Here is a 14,080-nt window from a genome sequence, read left to right as displayed (position 1 = left end):
AAAATAAAATAAAAGTAAGGATTACAGTTGTCTTCAAAAGAGAACTATATGGATTACGTTTGACTTATCAGTAGATTAATGTTTGTTTTTTGGAAATGATGATTACTTGCCCACTGCTCTCTTACACTGAATGATGACATCCAGATCTTTTTGGAAAACCTTTATCACAGGGGTTCCCAACCCCCAGGCTGCGATGGATACCAGCCTGCGGCCTGTTAGGAATCGGGCCTCACAGTAGCTGAACAGCGGGCAAGTGAGCATGACCACCTGAGCTCCACTTCCTGTCAGATCAGCAGCGGCGTTAGAGTCCTGGAGGAGCCTGAACCCTGCTGTGAACTGTGCATGCCAGGGAGCCAGGTTGTGCGCTCCTGATGAGACTCTAATGCCTGATGATCTGAGGTGGAGCAGTTTCATCCTGAAGCCATCCCCCTTTCTCCTTGTCCATGGAAAAAATTCCATGAAAGCAGTCCCTAGGACCCAAAGGTTGAGGACTGCTGCTTTATCAGACTGAATTATGTGAATATTTAAATTTTAAAAACTAATGAACTTCAAAATTTTTGGATCACCTTTTAAAAACTGTGTTGGAAATACTAAACTTGACAAATAACTTCAGAAAAAACTAGATTATTAAGAAGAGAAAGTGAAATGAATGCCCTTTTTAAAAACAATACAAGCAGCCAGGTGCCGTGACTTATGCCTGTAATCCCAGGATTTTGGGAGACAGAGGCAGCATATTACCTGAGGTCAGGATTCGAGACCATCCTGGCCAACATGGTGAAACCCTGTCTCTACTAAAAATACAAAATTAGCCTGGCATGGTGGCTCATGCCTGTAATTCCAGCTACTAGGGAGGCTGAGGCAGGAAAATCACTTGAACCCAGGAAGCGGAGGTTGCAGTGGGCTGAGAGTGCACCACTGCACTCCAGCCTGGATGACAGAGTGAGACTCCATCTCAAAAAAATAAATTAAAAGGAAATAAGCATTACTGGCTGCTTTTTAATATGTTTAGTCTGAATAGAATATTAGAAGTGGATCCAGATCAGCAGACGTGAAAGTAAACTGATGAAAACAAAGGACCAAGTTCTGGTTAGAACTGTATCAGCCACATTAAATGAGGTGCTTGCTTCAGTATTTAAATGAAATAAAGCTTTAATTAATTGTATTTTTCTTAATTTAATTGGCTTTTAGATTGAGTTTCGATCTTTTGGGTTTTTTTTTGGTTTTTGGTTTTTTTTCTTGTATTTTTTGTTTTTGTTTTTGTTTTACTTTGATTTTTAAAAAATAATATGCTTTTGATATAATTTGTTTTATTATATTTTAAAGTGATGTTTTTTAAATTCATATTTTTTCCTAGGCCCTTATGTTAGCTATGGGATATCATGAGAAGGGCAGAGCTTTCCTGAAAAGAAAAGAATATGGAATAGCCTTGCCATGTCTGTTGGACGCTGACAGATATTTCTGGTAGGTGCTTTTGTGCTTGGGGAATACCAGCTTTAAGGAAGACGGCCCAGACTGTACGGAGCACCTGTGCCGTGCCCTTCAGACTGCAGATTCTCATCTACGACAGTGGTTACTGTAAAAGAGTAGTTATGGTGTAGACTGGTGAATTTCTTCTTCCCTTTGTATTTCTAATTGACCTTTCCTCCCTGTAAAGAAAAGAATTTTTAAGCAGGTAGGATATCCTCTCTTTTTTTGTGCATGTGCTGTGTTGCTAGTTGGAACTTTCCATTATAACATTTCCTATCAGCTTTTCACCAGGTTTGGGGTAGTATTGTTGATGATTCTCCAAATCCATTGTTTAATTAGGAGCTGTATAATGGTGATATTATTCCTTCTGCACTTACTATTATCTTTTTTTTTTTTCTTTTGAGATAGTTACTTGGTCACCCAGTCTGGAGTGCAGTGGCATGATCTCAGCTCACCGCAATCTCCATCTCCTGGGCTCAAGTGATCCTCCAACCTCAGCCTCCCAAGGAGCTGGGTCACGTGCACATCACCATGCCCAGATAAATTTTTGGTATTTGTTGTAGAGATGGGGTTTTGTTCTGTTGCCCAGGGTAGTCCGAAACTCTTGGGCTCAAGTGATCTACCCACCACGGCCTCCCAGAGTGCTTGGATTACAGGTATTAGCCACTGTGTTGGCCTTTTTTTTTCTTTTAACTATAGAGATGGGGTCTCCCTGTGTTGCTCAGCCTGGTCTTGAACTCCTGGGCTCATGTGATCCTCCCACCTTGGCCTCCCAAAGTGCTGGGATTACAGGTGTGAGCCACCGCACCTGGCCTCCCGTCTGCATTTGTTGCTGGAATTCTGAAAAAACTTTTTTTGCTCATCAGCTGTTTTACGTGCTGAGGTACAATTTGCATAGGAAAGATAGATTAAATTCTTGGTTCCTGTCTCCTTATTTTCTTGTTTTCAGAATAAATGAGTTCCTTCACTGTCACCCTCCAAAGGTGACCAAAGAGGTTTCTTTTCCTTTTCATTTTCTTAAGTGTCACTATGAACTCACGGATTTAAAACGTTTGATGTATTTCAAACTTCAGTGCTTAAATTGGTCCTCACTGACTGGCAGGCAGCCCCCATGTTTTTTGACTTGACCCTGCTAGTCTTTGCAGTCTCTGATTTCTGGAATCCAAAGATCCCAGGCTTACCCTGGGCATTTCATGCCCCAGACCAGGAATCAGCACTTTCCCAAGGAGCCCTGTCTTCTCTTCATGGGAATTAGTACTGAGAGACTGTGATCCAGACATACTCAACATTTGAAAAGTAGGCTTGATTTTTTTAAAATGGTCAAAAGTTAACAAATTTAGTGTTAACTTCTTTTCTATTTTGGTGCATTCCCAAGGTAATACTGTATACTCCCAGAAGATGAATGCAAATATTTATAGCTTGCCATTGGTCAGGGCCTTTGGGTTCTAAGTGAACAAGTCCCAACTCTAACATACACAAAGAAGGGATTTAATTGTCTCACATATATGGGGAGGGGCCGGCCTGGGAATAGCAAGAATGAGGGCTGGGTGGCTCTCGGGTCTCTGTTTCTGCATCTTTCTGGGTGTCAGCTTCATTCTCTTCTGCAAACAGGGTAGGGTAAATAGGCTTTAAATTAGGTCCTAAAAATTTAGGTAAATTTTTCATTCCCTTCCATAGTTGTTTCTAATTTTTTATTATGGAAAATTTCAAATAGACATACAAATAAAAATTAGTGTAATGAGCTTCCCATATACACTCATAATTGAGCTTCAGCAATTATAAAGACATGGCTGATCTTCATACATCTTTGTGAGCCTCTGTTAATCTTTTTACTCTGGACAAATCCTTGAAATAATTTTTAGGTCTCAGGGAACCACGGAATAAAAATGTGGCTATATCTTCAGTTCGTGGTACATTAACATGTTCGGTAAGTAGTGGGTATCAAAATGAAATAATAATTGTCAGTGTCTTTGTAAGTAGAGAAAGTTATTTATCCTGGGCACCTGCTTATCCTGGCCAACTTGTTAGCATATTTCTGTGTGTGATTTCTCCATTTTCTTAAAGGAGATCAACAATAATGCAAGCCAAATAGAATGCAGATGGAGGAAACTTTGGTGGTTCCATTTCCTTTATCATTTGATTTTCCCCCTAACTTCTCCAAGTAAGCTAGAAGTTCTGTCACAGCTTCCTACTATATGTCTTGGAGTATGGTATGTAGTATGACCAAGAAGAGTTTCTTTTCCCAAATTGTATGAAATAGTGACTTTCTGGCAGTGAAGAACAGTGATTCTGAGTGGGGAAACATAAGGGGAGCTCAGAGCCTGGAGAAGTTTCAGGCTACGGGGCAGGAAGGCAAACCCAGGCAGAGCCCTGTGCTCCCCTTGAGTTAAGGAGTTGGAGCTGGGAGTGCAGGAGGCCAAGGAGGTGAGAGGAGCGAGGGTGTCAGAGAGCTTCAGAGGAGTCCTTTGAGTCTTCTGCGGAGTGATGATCAGCACATGTGTGTGAGGAAACCACCCAGGGCTGGGCAAGGTACCACGTGAAACAAGCAGGGAATAATCCTCAGAGTTCACAGAAGGCCAGGAATAGTTTATGTTCCTGCCAGTCAGAGTGAAGAATTTGGTAGTCACAGGGTGGGCATCAAACAGTCTTCAGAAGGGTGTGGCTTCAGTACAAGGGCATAATTTGGTCCCACTTAACAAAGCTTAAAAGCTAGTCCTGAACAGTAGCTTTAACTTACTGTCTTCAAACAAGTGCATTCCTAACAAAGCTCAATAATTTAGCAATTCAAAAATATCCAGCATCCACTGAAAAATTAGCAGGCATGCAAAGAAACAAGAAAATGCAACCTGTAACAAGCAGAAAAATTAGTCAGTAGCAACAGATCCAGAAGCAACATAGAAGACAGAATTAGTAGACAAGGACATATGTTCAGGAAGGCAGAGGAACAATTGAACATGTCAAATAAAGACATGTGAGACATTTGGAAGACCCACATTAGAGTGTGAGAGATGAAAAGTACAACATCCAAGATTAAAAGAACATTAGGTGGAATTAACTGCAGTATAGACACTGTAGAAGAGAAGATTAGTAAATGAAAAGATAAGGCAATGGAAACTATCTGAGAAAACAGAGAAAAACTGAAAAAAAAAAAAAAATGAACAGAGCATCTGCAAGCTGTGGAATAATTTCAGGCAGCTTAAAATGCATATAATTGGAAGCTCTGGAAAGGGAGGCATATGGGACAGAAGACATACTTTGAAGAAAAAAATGGCCAAATTTTTTTCCAGTTTGATGAAAACTATAAACCCCCAGATGCAATAACTTTAATGAACCCCAAGTACAAGAAATATCAGAAAAAAAAACACTATGGCACGCTACAATCCAGTTCCTTAAAACCAGTAATAAGATTGAAAATGACTTTTTAGCCAACCTTTCTTGAAAAAAGTTATGTAAGTTTGACTTACTTTTTTTTTTTTTTAGATGGAGTCTCACTCTGTTGCCCAGGCTGGAGTGCAGTGGCGCGATCTTAGCTCACTGCAACCTCTGCCTCCTGGGTTCAAGCGATTCTCCTGCCTCAGCCTCCTGAGTAGCTGGGACTACAGGTGCCCACCACCACTTCCAGCTAATTTTTGTGTTTTTAGTAGAGACGGGGTTTCACCATGTTGGCCTGGCTGGTCTCAAACTCCTGACCTCAGGTGATCCACCCACCTTGGTCTCCCAAAGTGTTGGGATTACAGATGTGAGCCACCTGCTCCTGGCCAGGCTTACCTTTCTTGAAATTAATATCATTCTTTATTTTACATAAAAATTTTAAACTGTAAGACAAACATAATAAGTTTACATTAAATAACCTACTTAAGCTCAAATGGGATTTAATTGTTGTTGTTGTTGTTGTTGTTAATTGTTTTTGAGACAGAGTCTCGCTCTGTCGCCCAGGCTGGAGTGCAATGGCATGATCTCTGTTCACTGCAACCTCCGCCTCCCGTATTCAAGCAATTTTTCCACCTCAGCCTCCTGAGTAGCTGGGATTACAGGCACCTGCCATCATGCCTGGCTAATTTTTGTAGAGATGGGGTTTCACCATGTTGGCCAGGTTGGTCTTGAACTCCTGATCTCAGGTTATCTGCCCACGTTGGCCTCTTAAAGTGCTTGGATTACAGGTGTGAGCCACTGTGACTGGCAAGGATTTAATTTTTGAAAGCTAGACTCAGTAGATTTTATTTAAATAAATACCGTACATTTATTTTAGTATTGTAAGCATGAAAATGTATCAACAGTGTTGAATATTAATGTTACTAAAATTGTAAACCAAAGCAATGTTAATAAAAATATACTCTAAATGCAATTTTTAATTTTTATAGTTCTTTTTTTAGAGACAGAGTCTCTCTGTGTTGCCCAGGCTGGTCTCAAACTCCTGGGTTCAAGTGATTCTCCTGCCTCAGCCTCCCAAAGTGCTGGAATTACAGGTGCGAGCCACCGTGTCTGGCCTTCTAAATGCAATTTTATACCAGGCTTTAAGAAACCACTTTTCTGCCAGGTGCGGTGGCTCATGCTTGTAATCCCAGCACTTTGGGAGGCCAAGGCAGGTAGATCATGAGATCATGAGTTCAAGACCATCCTAGCCAGCATGGTGAAACCCTGTGTCTACTAAAATACACACACACACACACACACACTCTCCCTCTATTAGCTAGATGTGGTGGCGGGTGCCTGTAATCCCAGCTACCAAGGAGGCTGAGGCAGAGAATTCCTTGAACCCAGGATGCAGAGGTTCCAGTGAGCCAATATTGCACCACTGCACTCCAGCCTGGGCAATAGAGCAAGACTCTGTCTCAGAAAAAAAAGCCACTTTTCCCCCAAGCAAATGATCAAGTTTGAATGTAGGCTTATATATAATAATAAGTGTTGATGTCTTTTTTTTTTTTTTTTTTGAGATGGAGTCTTGCTCTGTAGCCCAGCCTGGAGTGCAGTGGTGTGATCTCAGCTCACTGCAACCTCCGTCTCCCAGGTCCCAGTTCAATCAATTCTAACTCAGCCTCCCAGCTAGCTGGAATTACAGGCACAAGCCACCATGCCCAGCTAATTTTTGTATTTTTTAGTAGAGACGCGGTTTCACCATGTTGGACAGTCTGGTCTTGAACTCACGACCTCCTGATCCACCTATCTTGGCCTCCCAAAGTGCTGGGATTACAGGCGTGAGCCACTGCACCTGGCCAAGTGTTGATTTCTTAAACTAAAAGGATGCCATGTACACCTCTAATATGAGACCTGTGCTTTGTTTTTGTGTGTGTGTGTGTGTGTGTGTTCATTGTGTTGGTTTTTTTTTTTTTTTTTTTGTCCGCACAAAGAAATACTCGATTCTGGGTCAGACTTGAGATAAGCTCATTTTTTTTTTTTTTTGTGACTGACATGAGGCCATTTCTGCTCACGCTCTTGATGCTTAGTGAAACATGAGCGAGCTTATATAGCAACACGCAGGAGCTGGAGAAGTTTGGCCACATGCCCATTGCTTTCTTGTGAGTGGCAGAGTCTGCTGTCCCAGAAACCAGAAAGTGTCCAGAGGCAGGACTGTCACTGCGACTGTGAGATCAGACCACAGTCCTCAAAGTGCTGCTTTTTCTCTAAAGGTCCCGTTCTCAGGCTAAGCAGTGAATGGGGAGAAAGTGCCCTCACCCAGCCCCATATTTGTGTGTTTCTGTGTGCACACGTGTGTAAAATATGGTGTAGATGCTCAAACATTCACAAAATTAGAAATGTTAGATGAAAATAAATATAAAAATACTGCTGTGATACATTTTTCTTGCCCCACCCCCAACTGGACTGTCTATACAGGCCCTCTTTAGGAGACTATTGTTTTAAAGGGTAAAAGAAAATAAAAGTCCTTTAGATTTTTTTTTTTTTTAATTCCAAGCATATTTTGATAGGCAGGACAGGAAGCTTGAGGCCATGTGGATTTTGTAGTTTTATACAAGAGCGGTCTTACTTTTAGAATACCAATGAACACAAAGAGATAAAACCTTTAAAGGTTATTCATGTATAATGTGTGGTTCCAAATGTTCTTATTGAAGACTTGAGACCTAGACTGGCATTAGGAATTTTTAATATAATGGTAACTTAAAATCCGTCATCTTGAAGGCTGTTTGTCAGCACCCCTCCTGGGCCATACTGACATCCCTCGCTGTCTTTCTTCCCTTCTCCGCGCCTGGGTTCAGCCTGCTGCCATGGCTGCAGAGTCGTGTGTTGCCCACACACAGGCCCTCAGCAGTCAGCCGGGCGGTTAGAGCCTGGCACTTTCTGGATTGATTTTCCTCCCAGCTTGAATGTGGTTGAGCCTGACTGCCTTGCCAGAGCCTTCAGTTGAGGCATCCATAGTAGTGATTTTCTTTGGTGTGTCTTTAAAGAAGTGGTATTCAGCCTGGCTATCCATTAGAATCACCTGGGGAGACTCTGGAACTATAACATCCAGGCCCAACCCCAGAGATTTCTGTTATATTTGATCTGGGTGAGATCAATGATTCTTAAAAAAAGAAAAAGGAAGTTGCTCTTGTCCAGGTGATGCTGATTTGCAGTCAGGGTTGAAGTCACGGCTTTAAAGCATGGTCTTCCCCGTGTTTGCTGAGGGCTCTTGAAACAGTGGCCCTGGGTTCTGCTTCCTAGCAAGGTGCTGCATGTATGTCCTGGGGCAAGTGGTGGTAAGCTTTTATTCCTAAGCCCTGACTTCTGATTTCCCTTCTTTTCCTCCATTAGCAGGATGAGATTATAAACAGAGCTTCCTTCCTAAATATTAGGCTCTCTCTTTCAGAGCAGTCAGCCTTTGAATATACACCAAGAACTGGGAAAGAATTCCAGTAATTCAGAAAAGGGTTTCAGATGCTGCTTGGCAGTGATGTCATTCCCCTTCTGTTTCCAGTGAGTGTTGCCGAGAGCTGCTGGACACGGTGGATAACTACGCCGTGCTGCAGCTGGACATAGTGTGGTGTTACTTCCGCCTGGAACAGCTGGAATGCCTTGATGATGCAGAAAAAAAATTAAACTTGGCCCAGAAATGCTTTAAAAATTGTTATGGAGAAAATCATCAGAGACTGGTCCACATAAAAGTATGTTTCTGGAATTCATTTTTGTCTTGTTGAGTCCATTTCTAGCATTTGTATTTATTCCTGTCAAAGTAGTTGAATTACTGCCAGAAGGTGATTTGATTTTGATAGTGGTATGCAGTGTACTCTTTTTAAGCTATATGTTTATAAAGTGTTCAGTGTTTCACAGATCTGGCTGTCTGTTTAGTGTGTGAGCGTTTAGCCCAGAGGAACACGGTTTGCTAGTTATAGAAACCCCACCATGATCACCCTGACCAGGAGAGAGCTACTGACTTCTTTATGTTGGTAGAGTCTAATTTGCAAGATGTCAGTGCAGAAAATAGACGTTTCAGCAGTAACAGTTTGCGTGAATCAGTCACAGCTCAAGAGCTGTGGCTCAAGTAAGGATTTTTCTGATTCCTACAAGTCATCGAAGTCCTGCTTATGCTCTCTTATACCTGGTTTGGATTTTGACATACTTCTCTGCTGACCTGAAGGCCTCTGTGCTGGACGTCTGGAGGCTGGTGCTCTGGCACCGTCTCTCCTGTCTGGTACAAGGAATGTCATCCTACCACAGGGGACAGGGAAGAGGGGGCTTCACTTTTGCCATCAGTCATAGCGAAGTTATGCACATTTTAATACTACATTTTGCCCCTCTAGAGACAAAGGGAATTACAGATATGAGTATTATAGGGCTATATAGAAATAAGGCAATTTTATCCTTTTTTTCTCCAATAATTTTAGGGAAATTGTGGGAAAGAGAAGGTACTGTTTTTAAGACTCTACTTACTTCAAGGTATCCGAAACTATCACAGTGGAAATGACGTAGAGGCTCGGGAGTGTCTTCACAAGGTAGGAAAAGTGCAGTTGTAACCATTTTCACCTGCTTTTAAAAAACATTCCCGGAAGTTAAGGATTTTAACCTGTAGTTTGTGGCTTGTGGCTTGTGAGAAACATGCAGCACTTTCTCTGTGCACAGGAGAGAGATGTCGGACCAGAAACATATTTGTATTTGTTAGAGTACAGGCCAGGTGCTGTAATAAGGAGACTTCAGAAAGACTGACTTTGATTGGATAGACGTTTATGGCTCGCTCATCTCAAAGTCTAGAGGTGAGCCAGGCTACAGCAGTGAGCAGCCCGCCAGCCTCAGTGTGGCGTCCCAGGTTGCTCCTGTCAGTGCCTCTTCCAGCCAGCAGAGGGGGCAAGAAAGAGTGCAGAGCAGTCCCCTCAAGAGCTGACCCAGCACTGCAGCCAGTGCTGTGGCTGCATGCCATTGACCTAGACTTAACCACCTGGCTACACCCTGCTGCACGGGAGGGGGAGAAATGCCATGTGCACAGCTCAAGTTCAGGGGTGTTTGTTGCAAAAACAAAATGGATACCAGTCACTTCCGCAACACCCAGCCGCTTTTCTCATGTTGTGTTGTGGCTGAATTATGTGAGCAGACAGTGCTGGTCTGTTTCCATTCGTACCTGTTAAAAGGTCAAGCTTAGAGATTTTATCCAAAATCCGATGCCCTTTAATTCACACTGGGTACAATTTAATTTCTTCTAGGCTTTTGCTTTGTATTAAGCTTTAAGTATTGCTATGGTTACATGATTCTTACATTTCTCCCTGTCTCTAGGCACAGCAGCTCTTTAAAGAGCTATATATTGATCCATCAAAAGTTGATAATTTGTTGCAGTTGGGATTTACTGCCCAGGAAGCCCGGCTTGGCCTGAGGGCGTGTGATGGGAACGTGGATCATGCGGCCACTCATATTACCAACCGCAGAGAGGTACCAACTTTCACAGTGCCCAGCACTCTTGAGTATGAAAGAGCAAAAAAAGATAATCCCACAGGAGGTGTTAATCACAAGGAACTCTTTATTACTCCAGATTGGAAAGGAAGGAGAGAAAGTCGTCTTTTTTTTTTTTTTTTTTTTGAGACAGAGCCTCACTTTGTCACCCAGGCTGAAGTGCAATGTTGTGGTCTTGGCTCACTGCAACCTCCCCCCCGCCAGGTTCAAGCAGTTCTTGTGTCTCAGCCTCCCCAGTAGCTGGGACTACAGGTGCCTGCAACCACACCCGGATAATTTTTGTATTTTTAGTAGAGTTGGGATTTCACCATGTTGGCCAGGCTGGTCTCAAACTCCTGACCTCAAGCGATGCGCCCACCTCAGCTTCCCAAAGTGCTGGGATTCCAGGCGTGAGCCCCGCGCCCGGCCAAAACGTGCCTTTTTTTAATTGGATCATTTTTCACGTGCTGCAGTCTCCTTAGTTTTGTTTCCTGCCGTGGTGGCAGGTTATGCAGACAGTCCCCTCTCTCTCTTTCTTTAACATCATAGTGTATTTCTGGAAGTCATTTTAAAAACAGAAAATTGTTTTTTCATGGGGTTATTATTAAAGTTGGGGATTGCGTCATTGCCTAGAAACATGAGTCAAACTGTAGAAACAAGTTATATTATGAAAGCACAGGTTAAAAAACTATAATCATTTGAAACAATTAAGTACATTAAAGAAAACCTTAGAATTTTGGAGTTGGAAGGATCCTTATTTTATCCAATATGTTAGTTCTGCAGTAAAAGAACTGAGGTTCGGAGCGTGGTAATGGTGGAATATTAGCAGGAGAAACATTTTTCTTCTCGCCAAAACAAGTTGGTATCAGATTATCTCACAGGTCCTTTTTGTCCACAACTCCAGCCAAAGAAGTCTCTAGAATGTTCACATGTATGTTATCTCTTGTTCCTCTTTTGTCAAACACTAGGATAATCCTGAAGGCAAAAGCAGCCTCAGGGTATTTGGAGGAGAGCAGGGAAGCCCCATGGTGGTCTGCCTGCCTGATGGCGGAGAGGGAGTGGATTCGTGGGTTGATTCCATGGTGACCAGCCACAGGGCTGCTGGAGCCTCTCCTGTTCCAACACCAGCTATGGCCGTTACCTTTCTCTCTCATCTAGTGCCACTATGCTCCATTGGGTCTTGCTGTACAAGTCAATGAGTAGGTAAAGGCAGAGACTTTGAAAAGCTGAATTCTTTTTTTTTTTTCTTTTAAGACAGGAGTCTCACTCTGTCACCCAGGCTGGAGTGCAGTGGCGGGATCACTGCAACCTCTGCCTCCAGGTTCAAGAGATTCTCCTGCCTCAGTCTCCTAAGTAGCTGGGATTACAGGTGCACACCACCACACCCAATTACTTTTTGTATTTTTAGTAGAGATGGGGTTCACCATGTTGGCCAGGCTGGTCTTGAACTCCTGACCTCAAGTGAGCCGCCCGCCTTGGCCTCCCAAAGTGCTGGGATTACAGGCGTGGGCCACTGCACCTGGCTGAAGAGTTGAGTTCTGTGTGTTTGAGTTTTACACGTTCTAATTCAGTACTAACAGAAAAACGAACATTGCTGATACTGATTTGTTACTTTACTGTTACTCCACTACCAGTAAGATTTATTAGCATCTGGAAAGCCAGTGTTTTAGAATGAGGTCATTTGGACAACAGTTCTCATCGTTGTATAAGACTGTAGTTCATAAACATCGTCACACTCATGTCATTCACTTCTGCCTGTGACCACCCAAGAGGCCACAAGGACAGATACTCCTCGTCCCATAAATCACAAGAGCTGTAGTGCAGAGGCAGCCTTTTAAAGGATGGTGGAGTCATATCACGTGTACATTTCTGAAGTTAAAAGCCCTTGGGGAAAATGCAGATTTAAAAAACTACAGTGTGTATAGTGCAGTTGATCCTGCTCCCTCTTCCACCCAATGGCTGTTGTTAGGATGCTTTTGGCTGAAAGCAGCAACAACAAAACCCAGTTCAAAGTGGACTAAACATCAAAAAAAGGGATGTGGTGGGATTTATTGGCCTGTTTACTTGTAAAAAGTCCAGAAGTAGGATAGGTCTCAGGGTTAGTTGATTTATTCAGTGGCTTACTGAGGTCACTGAGGACCTGAGGTCTGCTATCTACCCCCATCCCCTACCCCGTGTCATCATTGTCATCCAGTCACACCAAGGAGCATAATCTCTGTCCCAGAATCCTCCGTGAAAATCCTGAGCTGCTTGTGATTGGGCAGTCTTGACCCAGTCACTGAGCTGGAGGAATGCCAAGACTGATTGGCTCAGGCCTGTGGCGAGAGATAGAGGGTTGCTGCCTGAGCCCATTCAGGGGCCGCCTGGGGAGTCGGAGCCGCCTCCCACACCGCAGGGAGGGGTAGACAGAAACCACGTCCCACGGAAAATGAGCTCCTAGCGGAGCTTTAGATGAGCGAGAAAAATCTGCTGCCCTCTGAGTTCCAGGGTTCTAGGTTTGAGCATCTCAGCTGAATGTAAAACCATTTTTTTTTTTTTTTTGAGATGGAGTCACACTTTTTCGCCCGCCCAGGCTGGAGTACAGTGGTACGATCTTGGCTCACTGCAACCTCCACCTCCTGGGTTCAAGCAATTCTCTTGCCTCAGTCTCCTGAGTAGCTGGAATTATAGGCTCGTGCCACCACACCCAGCTAATTTTTGTATTTTTAGTAGAGATGTGGTTTCACCATGTTGGTCAGGCTGGTCTCGAACTCCCTACCTCATGTTCTGCCCACCTCGGCCTCCCAAAATGCTGGGATTACAGGTATGAGCCACTGCGCCTGGCAGCAATTCTTTTGTTTGTTTGAGACAGCGTCTTGCTCTGTTGTCCAGGCTGGGGTGTGGTGGCAGGATGATGGCTCCCTGCAGCCCTGGTCTATCTCCTGGGCTCCAGTGAGCCTCCTGCCATTCCTGGCTATTTTTTTCTTTTAAATTTTTTGTAGAAAAGGGGTCTCACCATGTCGCCCAGGGCGGTCTCAAACTCCTGGGCTCAAGCAATCCTCCCACCTTGGCCTTCCAAAGTGCTGGGATTACAGGTGTGCGGCACTGTGCCCAGTCTTTAATACGTGATTCTTAGAAGTTTATATTCTTTGTACAACATGGCCTTGTGTACAAAACAGTTTCTCATCTGGGAAAAGCAGCAGGCTGTAGACACGGAGACTGCAGATTGTGCTTCAGTATGACCAGGCCATGAGGCCGCCTTCCTAAGATGTGGGCCCAGCTTGTCTCGACCATACAGCGCCTCTCTCTTGAGATCTGACTCTACGCTAGCCACTGCAGTGCGGCACTCACTGTCACTGATTTGATCTTCGTTATCTTTCTGACTCATCCTGGTATAAAGAGAAGTATTAGAAAATACTTTAATTTTCTCACCTGTGTCTACATGGTTAAAAGGAAACAAAGACATTTGTGATGACAGGAAGTGTTCTTCGAAGGTCCCAGTTGATGTGAGGTCTGTGTCAGGTCATGCCCAGGTCTGCTGGCTGGCAGCGTCCTTCGCTGGCTGGAATGTTAGGTGTGCTGCTTAGCCTTTTGAAATACAAATGGAAGAAACTGTATTGAAAGCAGAGGATGGGACCAGTAAAGGCATTTTACGTGGAGTGTATGTGTGAATAAAAGTGGAAATGGGGCCGGGCGCGGTGGCTCACGCCTGTAATCCCAGCACTTTGGGAGGCCGAGGCGGGTGGATCACGAGGTCGAGAGATCGAGACCATCCTGGTCAACA

At 43.6% G+C, this 14,080-nt stretch overlaps 1 protein-coding gene across 2 annotated transcripts in view; it reads left to right on the top strand.

Annotated features, from left to right (window-relative positions):
• NUB1 (negative regulator of ubiquitin like proteins 1) overlaps positions 1–14,080 on the top strand; it is a 37,675-nt gene that overhangs the window by 17,650 nt on the left and 5,945 nt on the right. For both annotated transcript variants that reach the window (XM_017520130.2, XM_017520126.2), the window contains exons 8-11: positions 1,355–1,461; positions 8,378–8,564; positions 9,285–9,392; positions 10,165–10,317. In XM_017520130.2, the coding sequence (XP_017375619.1) occupies positions 1,355–1,461; positions 8,378–8,564; positions 9,285–9,392; positions 10,165–10,317 (555 nt within the window). The remainder of the gene's footprint in view (positions 1–1,354; positions 1,462–8,377; positions 8,565–9,284; positions 9,393–10,164; positions 10,318–14,080) is intronic.

Source organism: Cebus imitator, unplaced genomic scaffold (assembly GCF_001604975.1).
Source record: "Cebus imitator isolate Cc_AM_T3 unplaced genomic scaffold, Cebus_imitator-1.0 Scaffold20, whole genome shotgun sequence".
Lineage (NCBI taxonomy): Eukaryota > Metazoa > Chordata > Mammalia > Primates > Cebidae > Cebus > Cebus imitator.
The sequence above is the reverse complement of the archived record's forward strand: the minus strand, read 5'-3'. Positions and strand labels throughout refer to the sequence as shown.